Source organism: Gastrolobium bilobum, unplaced genomic scaffold (genome assembly GCF_033153095.1).
Source record: "Gastrolobium bilobum isolate Gb01-03AN ecotype WA unplaced genomic scaffold, APGP_CSIRO_Gbil_v1 utg6672, whole genome shotgun sequence".
NCBI lineage: Eukaryota > Viridiplantae > Streptophyta > Magnoliopsida > Fabales > Fabaceae > Gastrolobium > Gastrolobium bilobum.
Genome location: NW_026897529.1, coordinates 179,932 through 194,954, shown reverse-complemented (window position 1 = coordinate 194,954; position 15,023 = coordinate 179,932). Strand labels below are relative to the sequence as shown.

Sequence of the window (15,023 nt, the reverse complement as noted above, 5' to 3'; positions counted from 1 at the left end):
ATTAACTTATTTTAAAAGTTAACACGAATAACTCGCAACCTCAAATGTGTTGCTTATTATGCGGGTTGACATGATATGACACGATATAAATAACCTGTCATTCTTAAAGTGTGTCACTTATTATGCGAGTTATCATGACACGATAAGATGTGAATAACATATATAATGAATATTATTTTAACTAATATTATGCTAACATGACACGACACTTGTATGAAATATTAGTGTGTTTTTTTTTTATCATGTATTTTCTCTGAATACTTTTTCTTGTATTTGGTATTTTTATACTTAGTTTTGCCAGCTAATAGTTAGTTACAGAGCTTTTTTTCTTTCTTCCTTATGCTATATATGAATGTACAGAAAACAATTCCATTAGAGCGTGGAAATACAATTCAGTTTTTTTTCATCATCTTTTTCCTTAGTCTTTATCTTTTAAAATGGTATCAGAAGATTTTCTTTCTATCTAATCTTCATCATGGCTCGCGGGAATAATTCAATAATCAGAATCCTACTCAACCTTTGGCCCTTGTATCTCTTAGTTCCTCGAGTTCTTCCCCTTCTATGGAGGATTCTGCCGGTCCATATTTTCTCAGTAACTCAGGTTATCTTGACCTTGTCCTCGTTGCCCATCCTCTTTTTGAGCCTAATTTCAATTCATGGATCCTAAACTCGGTTACACGAGAGATCACTGATAGTCTCTTGTACTTTGGCAACACCTATGACATCTGGACTGACCTGAAAGTTAAAATATAAGTCACTTCACGTGCAAGAAACTAACTCACGATGGTGAAAAACAAAAAAATTTCCCGTTTTGTTAATCACTTCAGAACCTGTAACTAATTACGATCCTCATGAGTGCCTTAGGATCTACATGCTAAACCACGTAAGGGGTTTAGCTTTTCATACCTGATCACTCGAAGACACCAAAGGATATAGGTCCTCTAATGTTGATCCACACGATCATTCTTCGATGGCACATGAGAACTCCTTCTTCTTGGTAGCTTTCTAGGTGAATGCAAGGCGGAGGCTATCTAGTGTTTGAGTTTATTTACTCAAGACTATGATTGTGTCTTGTGGTTAAGTGTGGGGGCGCAACAATGGAGGTTGGATGATGGAAGAGGGGCGACCAAGACTTAGGTTCTTTGAGCATGAGTGGGGCGCAAGATTCATGAAAAAGGATGATTATAAGTCGTGCCTATTTCAGCCCAATTAAATTAGGATTTCATCCTAATTTGAATCCCGCTAGAATAGCTTCATCTAAGAGGATTTGCTGACCCCCTTTAGATTCTATCCTATCATGTAGTTGGAGAACTATTCTCCATATTTGAATTCAAGATTCAAATGACCATGTGAAGGTACTTCATGAAATTTGAAATTCAAATGGTTACTAGAACCATCTTGAATTTTGTTCCTATCATGAAAACAAACTTGAATTCAAAATTCCAATTTCATGGAGCTTTTCCATGTTGATAGAATTTTTCACATGGGTTCTAGAAAATCCCAATCAAAATTTTCTAGAAAATCTCGTTCTTATCCATATCCCTCTATGTTGTCGCTTCAACAACTTTATTTGAATTCGTAATTCAAATAATTGAGTTGATTCATGAAGCCTTATCCAATCCCTATTGGATAATTCAAAATTATCATTATCCACTTAACCTCTTGAATTTGAATTTGAACTTACATTAAAATTTGTTCCTATAAGACACTAGCAATGCTTTCCGGCCCCAGAACTAATTGGGTTGATTAAGTGATCTGTCTTTCTAGTTTGAATACTGTGCCAACATCATCCCTCATATCGTCATTCACATTTAGTCGAGAGTAATGATAGAATATCATCTTTCTTGTTTGACTAAATATAACTTTTCACAAAACTAGGAATCTTCTTCTACTGACTCTAAGGTGGATCCATAGCTCCTCAAGATCCCTTACTGTGCATAGATTCTCGAGTCTTAATAGAAGTCATCCAAGCCCTACTGATTTTGTGAACGACTAATCCTTTGTAAGGACTACGAGTCCTATTGGTATGTCCATCCATATTCATGCATTCGAGTTATACTCATGAGTACACTATTCTCCCTATTTTCAAACGTATAGAGTTGTACAATAAAGTGTAACCATAAGACATAGTGTTCGATGACATCCTCTAGTCTAGGACGATCCACACTACCAGACGATGAGAGACATTATAAATATAATGATACTCTCTACAATGAATCCTTATGGAATCTCTTGGCAAGTCAGTTTAGTGCTATATGTTCTCTAACAAATCCATCCACGATATTAGCTAAGGCATTACCATGCTTGCATTCCATGAGGTCCCTACCTTATATTTCCATACAAGTAGATGACACCATGCTAGTCTTATTGAGATCACTAATGCCTTATCTTGGTGATTTAAGACTAATAACAAGTTTTAGGCGAAAGACATGTAGTGCACTCAAATCCTCATGATCATGATTCCTATTATAGGCCTCACCACCAAAAATTTTAACGTGAAAACCTTTTTATTGTGAAGAGTAAAAATTACGCGACCAAGTCCAGAAAACTTCCACTAAGAAAATTGGATTATATAAAGGATTCATTTTGACTTAATAACCAGATGACTTCAACCTCTAGAAAGATGATTTAGACAAGTGTCTCAAATAAACATTTCTTTTTGTAAAGGGGATAAAGAATTTTACTCTACAGAGTATTCTTCTTTTTCAGCAATAGCGTTGGATTTTCTCATCAAAAAATCTTCGTCTCTAGCTTATGCGTTTCTCTTTCTTTCTGTTTTGTCTCTTTTCCTCTCTCTTTGCTCTGACGATTCAACATCTAAATATCTCTTATGAATAAGATACTAAGGCACCCATTAATTGAGCGGGCGGGCCACGAATCCAACACCCACATATCCCCCCGAAGCTTTATGAGCTATTAGCGTATCAACCCAAAGACACCGTAGATCGTTTTGCTGAATAGATCACAATACAAATCAAATAAATGAAACAAAGGAAAAAATTGCGACCCTGCTATGTACATTTCATATTTCTAATAAGAGTCTCTATTTTATATTTAGAGGAGAGAAAAGTCGCTAATCCATGCCAATGACCCTATTTTGAGTTGATAATAGATGGTGAGGGTCATGCCGTCATTCCCATTGAAATTTTTGTTGATGGTGATGGGAGGGTTGACTATTGAATACTGCATTGAGTTATCGACCTTAACATTTATCATTTTTTAAAAATAAAATAAAATTGTGAGGCCTATTAGTTAAAGAGAAAAGGAAAGAGAAATGCGAGTTTCGCATTTTTTTATTTCTTTTATTTTTTTCTTCTTCTTTAGTTGCAATTTGCAACTGCAGTTTAACTGATCCGTTAAACATAGCAAAGCGACGTCGTTTCATGTGGTCATGGGCTCATGGCGTGGCAACGCTATCTCCACATAAATAAATACCCAAGTCCTCTTGTATTTCACGCACACTCACTCTCAAACACTGTTCTTCTTCGCCTCAATCCTCTCTTTGTTCGATTCCTTACATTTCTTCAAAAATGGCCAAAGACCCAGTTCGTGTTCTCGTCACTGGTGCTGCAGGTATTGTTTTCATTTCCATGATCTTTTCTCTACTGTTCCGATGGTTCCAAGTCATCACCCACACTTGATTTTATTGATTTTGTTTTGTTTAGGCGAGATCTATGATCTGATCATTTTTTGGATTGGTTTGATGATTTTTAATTCTGGGTCTGTGTCAAAATGCTGTTTTTTTTTTTTTTTTTGGATCTTGATTTGCTAAGGTGTCAGATCTGATTCTGTGATGAATGATGATGCTTTATGCTTGTGTATGGTGTGATTTCTTTGGTGTAGATTTGTTGATCAGTGATTTATTTTTGATACCTGGCTGGGGATTCTAATGTAACTGTTTCTTATGATTGACTTTGTTATGAACTGGGTTGTGGTTTATGCTGCATGTTAAGACATGAATGTCTTATGAATGGTGTAGATGTTTCTTATTCAGTGTGGAAAGTTGACTTAGTAATTACTATTATAGGAAGGATGAAGTCTCTAGTCCCTTAGTTGATTGTCCGTATTGCTGTTCTCGAGAAACGTTGTTGCAGTAATTCATTTTCATTGAACTGAAAATAAAGCCCTGATCATTTTGAATTATTTTGGTGGCACACTTCATTTATTACTGCATTTCTATTTTTGAAGTATTGTTTTGAAAGTTGTGTTATTGTACTCTATCATTATTATTATTATTTTTGTTAAACAAAAAAATTTGATGTATGTATTTTTATAAGCTTTCTTAGTCTATTGCATCAACTTTTGTTGAGTGGGGTTTTCTCTCGAATGGGTAATTGGTTTAATAGTGAAATGATTAGTTGCTCTAAACCATGTCATTTTTTTGCTGTACTGATAAAGCCTTCTTTCTTTTGAAGGACAAATTGGGTATGCCCTTGTCCCTATGATTGCCAGGGGAGTGATGTTGGGTGCTGACCAACCCGTGATCCTCCACATGCTTGACATTCCTCCAGCAGCAGAGTCATTGAATGGGGTTAAAATGGAGTTGGTGGATGCTGCATTCCCTCTTCTTAAAGGTTTGACTTATCCTTGTTAAATGTTACACAAACGTCACGGATAGCTATATGAAATCTTATGAAATTATCTGTTTCAGGTGTTGTTGCTACCACTGATGTGGTTGAGGCATGCACTGGGGTCAATATTGCTGTGATGGTTGGTGGGTTCCCAAGGAAAGAAGGTATGGAGAGGAAAGATGTGATGTCTAAAAATGTATCTATTTATAAGTCCCAGGCTTCTGCCCTTGAAAAACATGCTGCTGCAAACTGCAAGGTAATCCCTTTCATGTGAATACTCAGGCCCATGTTCATGAACTTTTATATCTGCAGCTTTTTATATTAAAACATATGCTCAATTTTGTGTTTTTTTCTGTTTTTGATACATGGGTTAAATTTCTTTGAACATGTTGATTACTTGGTTTTGTCTATTATTGAAACCTATTAATTTATTGGTTTCTATGAGATGATGCAAGATATAAGACCAATAAAATATGAGCAAATATGTTGATTTTATTTATTATGTTGGGCAAGTGAAGATACTTAGATTTGCAATGCATTTAGTTGTATCTTTGAGGTTCTGTTAAATTGTGTCAAACTTTGGCCTCTTTTAGCAGATGCAAATTATCACTTGAATTGGAAAAAGTTCCTCCTAATTCATATATGTGCAAGTGTATTCTGTATGGTGAAGTCCTTGTGAATCTGTCCTTGTGAATCTGTCATGATGGAATCTAACTATATTCAGTAAATAAGTGCTATTTGTTTTGTTTTGTCCTTTTTTGTTGTTGAAAACATGTAATTCAGTTTTATGTGTTTTTTGTGATATTTATAAAAGACTCCGCATTATCATGCAGGTTCTGGTTGTTGCTAATCCAGCAAACACCAATGCACTGATCTTGAAGGAATTTGCTCCATCTATTCCTGAGAAAAACATTTCTTGTTTGACTAGACTGGATCACAATAGGGCATTGGGCCAAATTTCTGAAAGACTGAATGTTCAAGTTTCTGATGTAAAGAATGCCATCATCTGGGGTAATCATTCATCATCTCAGTATCCTGATGTCAACCATGCGACTGTTATAACCCCAGCTGGGGAGAAGCCTGTCCGTAAACTTGTTGCTGATGATGCTTGGTAATTGACTAATACTGTGACTTACAGTTTTTGCCTCTCTTTTTTTTTTCTTTTCATGTTTATAGTTTTTTGTTTAATATAGCATTTTTGAAAATTTTAATTATCAAGGTTGAATGGGGAATTCATAGCTATTGTTCAACAACGTGGTGCTGCAATTATTAAAGCTAGAAAGCTTTCAAGTGCACTGTCTGCTGCTAGTGCTGCTTGTGACCACATTCGAGATTGGGTTCTTGGAACTCCTGAGGTTTGTTAGTTTTTTTGTTGTTGTTTTTTTTATGTTTAATTCACGTTCTGGACGTGTCTCTAGCTCAGCTTATTTCTTTTTCATTGCAATATCAGGGTACCTGGGTTTCAATGGGAGTATATTCTGACGGTTCGTACAATGTACCAGCTGGACTGATCTATTCATTCCCTGTCACCTGTGCCAAAGGGGAATGGAAAATTGTTCAAGGTAAGTGTTTGGTAACAAAATGGGATATTTAATGATTTAATCTTATATATGAACAAATTTTTTCTCATATTTTTAATATTTTATATATCCATATTATCTATAACCATTGTGTAGGTGTTAATACTCCCCCTTTAGTTTTCAGTGTTTGTTCTCTTTGCTACTGAAATATGACTTACTATTCAACAATTATCATAGACCATGGTGTGATGCTTTCTAATGAAACAGAAACTTACAGACCTTGGATAACTGCATCTGACATATTTTCTCTAATTTTTTTTACCCAGGACTAACAATTGATGAGTTCTCAAGGAAAAAGTTGGACTTGACAGCAGAAGAGCTTTCAGAGGAAAAGGCTTTGGCTTACTCATGCCTCTCTTAGATTGCTTGATTTTTGTCTATTGTAATTGCAGTTTCATATGTTTTGTTTCATAGAAGTAGCTTATATTTTGAATAATGCTCCTTCTAGATACCGAGGAACTATCAGTGGAGAGTCTACTTTCCTTTTGAAGTACTTGTGTGGTCTTGTATTGCAACATCTAATCCTTTTATGAGGATATATTTGAGCTTAACGTTTTTACTCATGGTAATATACTAATATTCCATGGACCGCATATTAAAGTTGATTAAACTTAATTTTACGCTTGTTAGTGCCCATTCCTTAGGGCTTGAACTATTTGGTGTGTTTGTGGTGCCTGTACAAGAATTTTACTTATGTTGGATTGCACATTTCCCCTTTACACATTTTCCTTTACCAAAAAGGTAAAAAAAAAAAGGACATGGGAGAAAATAAGCAAAAAGCTAAGGTAATGTAAATATAATTTTTTTTTTCATACTTAGTAAAGGATGCACTGAGTACTCGATACTTTTGTAGTACTGGAAATATTTTTGTGATTAGGGGCGTGCATGGTTCCGTTTGGTTTTTTATATTGAACCAAACTAGAAGAGTGGTTCGATATGGGTGAGTCAAATTAGTTTTAAAAAACGATTTGATTCTTGAAATGGTTTGGAGAAAATGGTTTAGTTGTTAAATTGATTTAGAAAAATATGGTGCGGATCAGTTTGGTTTATTTATTTTTTAAACTTAAAATTTTTTGATAAAAATTGAACTGAAGTGAATTGGTAAAGTGGTTTAGTTCTTAAACAGATAGTTTGGTTTTTGAATAAGTTTGAATAAAATATTTCAGTTTTTGAACCACTTAAAAAATTGTTTTTGGTGCTTTATAGTTATTCCTAAGATTTAAACATAACATGTGAAATTCTAACCGTTAGGTTACATGATTTTGATTGACATTTTGCTTCTTTTTATATATTTATTACATATTTTTATATAAATTTAATTCAGCGATTTAACTAATGATCTACTGGTTGAACCTGTAACCTATTGACTCGATATCCTCTCAGAGTTGATGACCGATCAGTATTAAATAACATTAGTTTATACTTTACCCTCTATCATAGAATTATCAAACTAATTGAAGCAATTATTCAAAGAGAAGAAATATTTCGTTTGTTATTTTTTCTCGAAGGATTTTCGATATATAGTGCTTGCTTATTTAGTGTTGAATCGAACACATTTATAGGTCTTTCTTTTTTTTTGGTGTTCCTCATTATATTATTTCATGCTCATATTGAACTCTAACACTAATCGATATGTATCTTCATGATATTGATATAAATGGTTTATGAAGTTAAAATGGAAGTACCTTATCATATAAAGAACTCGCTTATGATGGTAAAAAACAAAAAAATTATTTTTTTTCTACGTTGCGGAACTTGTAACTCTATACGATCTTCATGAGTTGCTTTAGGATCTACCCGTTAAAAACATGCAAGGGTTTTTGTTTCGTACCTTATCACTTGAAGACTTCAAAGTGTATCGCGTCCTCTCACATTGATCCACACTATCGTTCCTCAACGACATGCGAGAACTTTTTCTCCTTGATCCCTCCTTCGTTGGTAGCTTTCTAGGCAAATGCAAGGTTGAAGGCTATCAAGTGTTTGAGTTATTTTCTCAAGACTGTGATTTTTGTCTTGAGGTTAAGTGTGGGGCTCAACAATGGAGGAATATGAAAGGAATGGGGTGGCCAAGCTAGGATTTTATGAAGCAAGAAGGGGCATAAGAAAGTGGTGTATGGGTATCACATTTAAATTAGGATTTCCTAATTTGAATCCCACTTAACTACTTCATCTAAGTGGATTTTCTGAATCCTCTTAGATTTGATCTTATCATGAAGTTGTAGAAATTTTCTCCACATTTGAATTCAAAATTCAAATAACCAAACAATGGAGCTTCATGAAATTCGAAATTTCAAATGGGTTCTAGAGCAATTTGAATTTCACCCCAGTCATGAAGTTGGAGAGCTTTTTCTTCACATTTGAATTCAGAATTCAAATGTCCTATGAAGTCTTCATGATGTTCGAAATTTCAAATGTGTTTTAGAAGATCCCACTTGAAATTCGACCTATCCATATATTATCTTGTTGATGCTTCACCAAAAAATTTAGTTGAATTTGTAATTTAAACAATTAAATTGTTTCAAGAAGCCTTGTTCAATCCCTATTGGATAATGCTTTGGATAATTTATAATTATCCTTATCCACCTTACCTCTTAAATTCGATTTAAACTTTAAATTCAAATTCATTCTTATCCTAGCTCTTAATTTAAATTTGATTTCAAAATTCAAAATTCTAATTCAAATTAAGATTTGTGCCAAAACTCATTTTGACTCAGTCAACTCCTTGACTTACTAGGACTCATAGTTCAAGATCCTATTAGGCCTTCTAACACATTTGGGCAAAAAACCAATTTTACCACTAAAGCCCAAATAGGCGCATGGTTCATGTGGGCTTGGAGTCTCACTCCAACCTAATCCTCTCATAGTCTCACTTAAGCCCAATAACACATTATTGGCCGAAACTTGCTATAGCACGTCATTAAGAACTATGTAGCACCGACATTTCAAAAAATCTGAAGTATCATGTCTGACACTCCCAAACATTGTGCCACGCTTCGAAATCTATAATATTTGAAATTTCTTTACATAACATGAAAAAATTGATTGATATTTTACCAAACTGATAAAATAAAAATTTAAAATGGATACTGAATAAATTTCACTAGAGTGTATAAGACATTTCAATTTGAAAATATAATAGTGAATATTTATATTTTATGTTTCTTTGCAAAATTGATGAGTATTATAAGTTTAGTTTCAATTTTTTGTTAAATTATTGATAAATATAATAAACACTACATAAATTAAAAATATTATTTAGTAATAAAATTTGTCCTAATGTGTCAAAATCTAACATTTTTTAGAATTAACGTGTCAGAATGTCGTGTCTCATGTTTGTGTCGGTGCAACATAGATTAAGAACAATATTGGCGTATCACCTATTAGGACCAATTAATGAAGGACATAGATAAACTTGGACCAATTAAACTCCTTTAATTGGTCCAATTCATCTAATGATCACATAAGACATTAGCAATTCTTTGCAGCCTTAGAACTAATTGAGATGATCAAATGATTTACCTTTCTAATTTGGTTACCATGCCAACATCATCGCTTATATCTTCATTCACATTTAGTTGAGAACAAGGATATCATCTCTCTTGATTGACTAAATGTATCTTTTTCACATAATTAGGAATCTTCTTTATTGACTCTAAAACGGATCCATGACTCCTAATGATCCTTACTATACATAGATTCTCGAGTCTAATAGAAGTCATCTAATTCCTATCGATCTTGTGAACGACTAATCTCTTGTACAGGACTATGAGTCCCATCGCCATGTCCATCTATACTCATTTATTCGAGCTATACTAAAAAATACACCGTTCTCCCAATTTTTAGGCAGATAGAGTCGTATAATCAAAGCATAACCATAGGATATAATGTTCAATGGCATCCTCAAGTGTTTGACGATTCACACTACCAAACGATGAAAGACATTACAAATTGAATTATACTATTTACAATAAATCCTTGTGGAGTCTTTTGGCGGGTCAGTTCAGTGTCATATGTTCTCTAACATATTCACCCACAACATCATTTAAGGCATCACCATGCTTGCATTCTATGAGGTTCCTACCTTTTATCTCCATACAAGTAGATGACGTCGTGCTAGTCTTATTGAGATCACCAATACCCTATCTTGGTGATTTAAGACTAAGAACAAGCTTCAGACGATAGACATATTGTTAACTCGAGTCCTCATGATCATGATCCATATCATAGATCATCGAGTGAGCACCAGTTCTATTCCCAGTGCCATTATCTTTAAAAGTATATTAACCATAAATAAAGGTGAGAAAAAATATGATAAAAATAAAGTGTGCTCAAATTAACTTAATCATGAAATACAAAAAATAGTAAAAGGTGTACATCTGACTAAATAGATTGTCTGTAAAACACCTACATACTAACAATTTAGAGCATTCTTTACTGTATTAAAAATGACATCTGTTTCTCTTCCTTGTATTTTCCAAAACTTGTTGTCTTTGAGTGGTGTACTTTATTATAATTTATTATACTGTATATTTTCCTAATGCAGGCTTTGTGGAAATATTTGAGATAACAGTTCGGTCAGAAAATCAAATAGACCCATATATCTTGTTGAAGAATCTTTAGAGGATGTCTTGTACTGGCTGTTTGCTGCCCTTAACCTTGATATTGATCTTGTAATTTTTGGCAAACTTAGGTAACTTTTAGTAATGTAAATAAGTTTAAAACTTGTTGATTTTATTGTTCAAGAAAAGTTAAATTAAGATGTTTCAGAACCATAAACATGACCAAAAGTGAGAGTTGAACCTTCAAAATTAAAATAATATATGTGTATTATGGCTTAGCCTTGGCATGGAATTTAAGTTTTGGATCACATTGGTGCTTACCCAAGTGTATCATCTTTCTCATGTTTACTAACAATGAAGAATTGGTGTTAGATTATTGACAAGTTAATGCCAATTGTCAAGTCTCATAATTAATTAAAATTGATCTTAGTTGTTCCTTATGAATATGGCGGGGGTTAGTGCTTTTCGAATAATGCCATTCATTGGCAAGTTGTGTTAAACATGTGTGGAACAGTGACCATTTTACCACGCTTCAACAAAAAATTTACTAGACTGCTACGCCAACAATAAAATTTCCCAGAATGCCACGTGGCATAATTTGCTACCCTGTATAGCGAATTATGCTTGCTGATGTGGCAAGTCACAATTGGTTGGAATAATTCCCTACACAGGGTAGCGAATTATGTGATCAAAATTTAGCCTGCACAGTCAGTAAAATGACCTGTGTCAAGCAGGCAGTAATTCGCTACACTGTGTAGCGAATTATGCATGCTAATATGGCAAAATGCTATTGGACACCTAATTCGTTGCACAGTGTAGCGAATTACGTGTCAATGGGTCAGTTCCTGTCCAGTCATTGTCAGGTCACATGTCAAAACCCCACATAATTCGATGTACCAGGTAGCGAATTATGTATTGAAATTTGCTATGACTCATAGCGAATTAGGGACAAATCTGACACATCAGAGACAAATGTCATCTCCCCCAGTAATTTGCTAGGGGGTATAGCGAATTATGTGCAATAATTTTCTATTTTGCATAGCGAATTACTTACTATAAATTGTACAAAAAAATCATTGCACTGTGCTCACCACCAAGTGCGAAAAACTTCTTTTTATATACATCTTTACTACTTTTTTGACTTTTGTGTTATGTTTGAATGTTAGTTTTTTTTCTTCTTTTGTACAATGAGTGAGGGTAGGAATGATTTAATCGCCACTTTTTATTATAATGGGAGAAAATATTTGGGACCGAACGAGCAAGTTTTTGAAGGTGATGCAAAAATGTTTCACATGAGCTCAACATGCAATCTTCATGAGCTGAAGAAGATAATATACAAGAAGTTGAGATTACAACATGGTCAAACTCTAGCTCGATTGACTACTAGATGTGCCTCGGGTAACCCCGTGTAGTAGGTTGGTGTGGAAATTGTTGAAGATGAAGATGTAGCATTAGTGGTAGATGCAAGCACTTCGGAAGCTGGTGGGTCAAGATTTATTGAACTGTATGCGAAAGTCAACTATGGTGGACAATCAAGCAGTCAACTTTCTGCACCATCCACTGACTTCATCAACATAAACATGGAGCCAGTGGTCAATCCGAAAGATGAGAACGCGTCACCCGCGCTTGCACCACTAACTCAGCAAATTTGTGATGAAATCTTGCCGGCCCACGACATGTACGATCCATCTTGGCGTACAGATAGTTTTGAGGAAGAGGTTGACGAAGGTCTTGTTCGGGACAACGAATCAACGGATACAAATGTCGATGGTTATTTTGATTGTTGTCTGTCTACTGCAGTTCGTTAACCAATTCCATCTCCGGGCATTGTCGGAATGCAGGACCCGCCAGTTGCAGGTACGTAACCATTAATGCTTTATTAGTGCTTGTCTAATATCATATTAAACTACACAATGCGGGTGTTCGATATGTTATTATGCAGGAAATGCTAATGTACCATTTTGGTATGGAATAAGCCATTACACGAATGTTAATTGGGAATAAATTGGGAATAAACCATTTATGTATGAAATAAATTAACACATTTACTAACCTAAGGTTTCAAATACTAACATTAAATAATATTACAAAATTATTAAAGCATAAATAAAAAATCAAAGAATTACACCTAACCATTTATGCGTCAAAAAAATTAACACATTTACTAACCTAAGGTTTTAAATATCAATATTAAATAATATTAAAAAATTATTAGAGCATAAATAAAAAAATAAATGAGTTACACCTAACCATTAGTGCATGAATTAAAATTAACACATTAACTGCTTACCAAAAAAAAAAAATTAACACATTAACTAACCTAAGGTTTCAAATATCAACATTAAATAAAATAACACATTTAATAATGCATAAAATAATAAATTAAACAAATTATTAAAGAACAAAATTTAAATAAATTTAAAAACTAACCTTTAGAGAGAGAAATCACTTAAAGAGAGAGGGAGTGAGGGAGAGAGTGAGAGGAGATGGTGGGGGAATGAGGGGTTTAAATAGGGGAAAAATTGCACCAAGTTCGCTACCCTGTGTAGCGAACTTGTGCATAACTGACACGTGACAAACATGCGCAGTGCTGCAGGTGTCCGTTGGGCATAATTTGCTACACAGTGTATCGAATTACTGCCTGCTTGACACATGTCATTTTGCTGACTGTGCAGGCTATAATGACTCTAACTGGTAAATCTTAGTTAGAGATTTAATTTAAGGATTTAAATGCCATAATTAGATTCAGTGAGCGATTTCGAGTATTTTGACTGTAATCATGACTATGTTATGAATAGTGCGTTCTGCCGGAGAATTTACAGTTTTGTGAATTAACCGGTAGAGCTTAAATGAGCAAAATGATTTTAGAAACATAATTTGATAATTCTGACGACAAATATGAGTTCAGAACGAAAAATTGTATAGTCTGGCACTTTCCATGAAAATCTCGTGAATAGTGTTTCTACCGGGTATTTTGTACTGCTGTTTAAGCAACCGGTAGAGTCCAGAAGCAAATAATTGATGAAATAAGAATAAGAAAGTCCAATATATACCAAACAAGTCAATATGGGCCCAAGGAAATGATAAGTTAATAAGTTTTAAGTTCAGAAGTAAACGAAGTACAGTTAGTGGTTCACAGTGCATTTCGTCAAAAACGGTGCAGAAATCATACTGTAAATTAAGAATATTGTTTCTTAGGAAATAAAAATTAATGTAAATGATTTTAGAAAAATAAAAATATGTTTGTAGCCTTAAGCGAGTTCCGAGTCAGTTTAAGTTAAAATACGCGATAGAAAAACATCCGATAAAAAGGGCCACATGTGCCTATATAGCCTTGTCACTTAAATGAATCACTATTCATTTTAGAATTTCTCCTTCTCTCTCTTGGATGGCCGAGCTGCACTTGACAGGGGGGGGGTTAGGGTTTGGTTTTTTCTTGCTTTGATTTCTACCTCATCCATCCACCAAATCCAATGACCACCACATGAAATTGATTGGAAACCACTCAATGAATCCATTCCACCTATCCATTTGAGCTATAGTTGAGTGTGTGAAGAGTTATTCCTCCTCTCATTTTCGAGTTACTATTCATTGGAGGAGAAAAAATGAGTTTTTGATGGAGCTTGGCTTGGAGGTTGCTTTCTAGGCTTTGGGAAGTTGATTAGTGGTAAGAAACCTTTGTTTCCATGATGTTATTTTGATGGTTTGTGTCATAGAAATTGTGAGCATGTGTTGGCGTGAAATAAATTAGTTTAAAATTTGAATTGATGATGGATTGATGATGTGTTGGATATAGGAATGTGGAATAAGCATATGAACATGTATAATAAATTGGAAAAAAATCCCATGGTGACATACCCTAGATTTCGGCCTTGATAGGGTAATTAGGGGTGATGCGCAAAGATTTATTGTATGTATTGGGAAGGTTTAATGTGCTTGAATAAGAGGAAATTTGATGAGTTAGTAAGAATGTTAAATTTGAAAGAAAATCCTTTGAAACATACCCTTGATGTTTCGGCCTTGAAGGATTTAAAGAGCTTGAGATTCCCAAAATTGAGATTCCCAAAAAATTAATTAGGAACTTGGTTTATATTATATATTTTTGTACGTGTAGTTGTTAAATTAAGTGAAGAAAATGTATTGTAAAAGAGAAGGATCCTTGGAAATTCCCTTAAGGGATTCGAGATATAGGGTGTTTAGGGAAAGATGTTGTCATATTTTATTTTAATAAAATATGTGTGTTTCAAAGTATGAAAATGATAAGTCATGAAGTGAAATGGTTTGAAAAGAAATCATGGAAAAATATATTGATT

General features: G+C 34.1%; 1 protein-coding gene across 1 annotated transcript; it reads left to right on the top strand.

Moving 5' to 3' along the window:
• Nucleotides 1-3,415: 3,415 nt before the first annotated feature.
• On the top strand, nucleotides 3,416-6,781 carry LOC133307730 (malate dehydrogenase). The gene is made up of 7 exons (XM_061508285.1): nucleotides 3,416-3,573; nucleotides 4,416-4,574; nucleotides 4,652-4,827; nucleotides 5,405-5,682; nucleotides 5,791-5,926; nucleotides 6,022-6,133; nucleotides 6,418-6,781. Exons 1-7 carry the CDS (start codon nucleotides 3,531-3,533, stop codon nucleotides 6,510-6,512), a joined length of 999 nt encoding a protein of 332 aa, XP_061364269.1. The 5' UTR covers nucleotides 3,416-3,530; the 3' UTR covers nucleotides 6,513-6,781.
• Nucleotides 6,782-15,023: the final 8,242 nt, after the last annotated feature.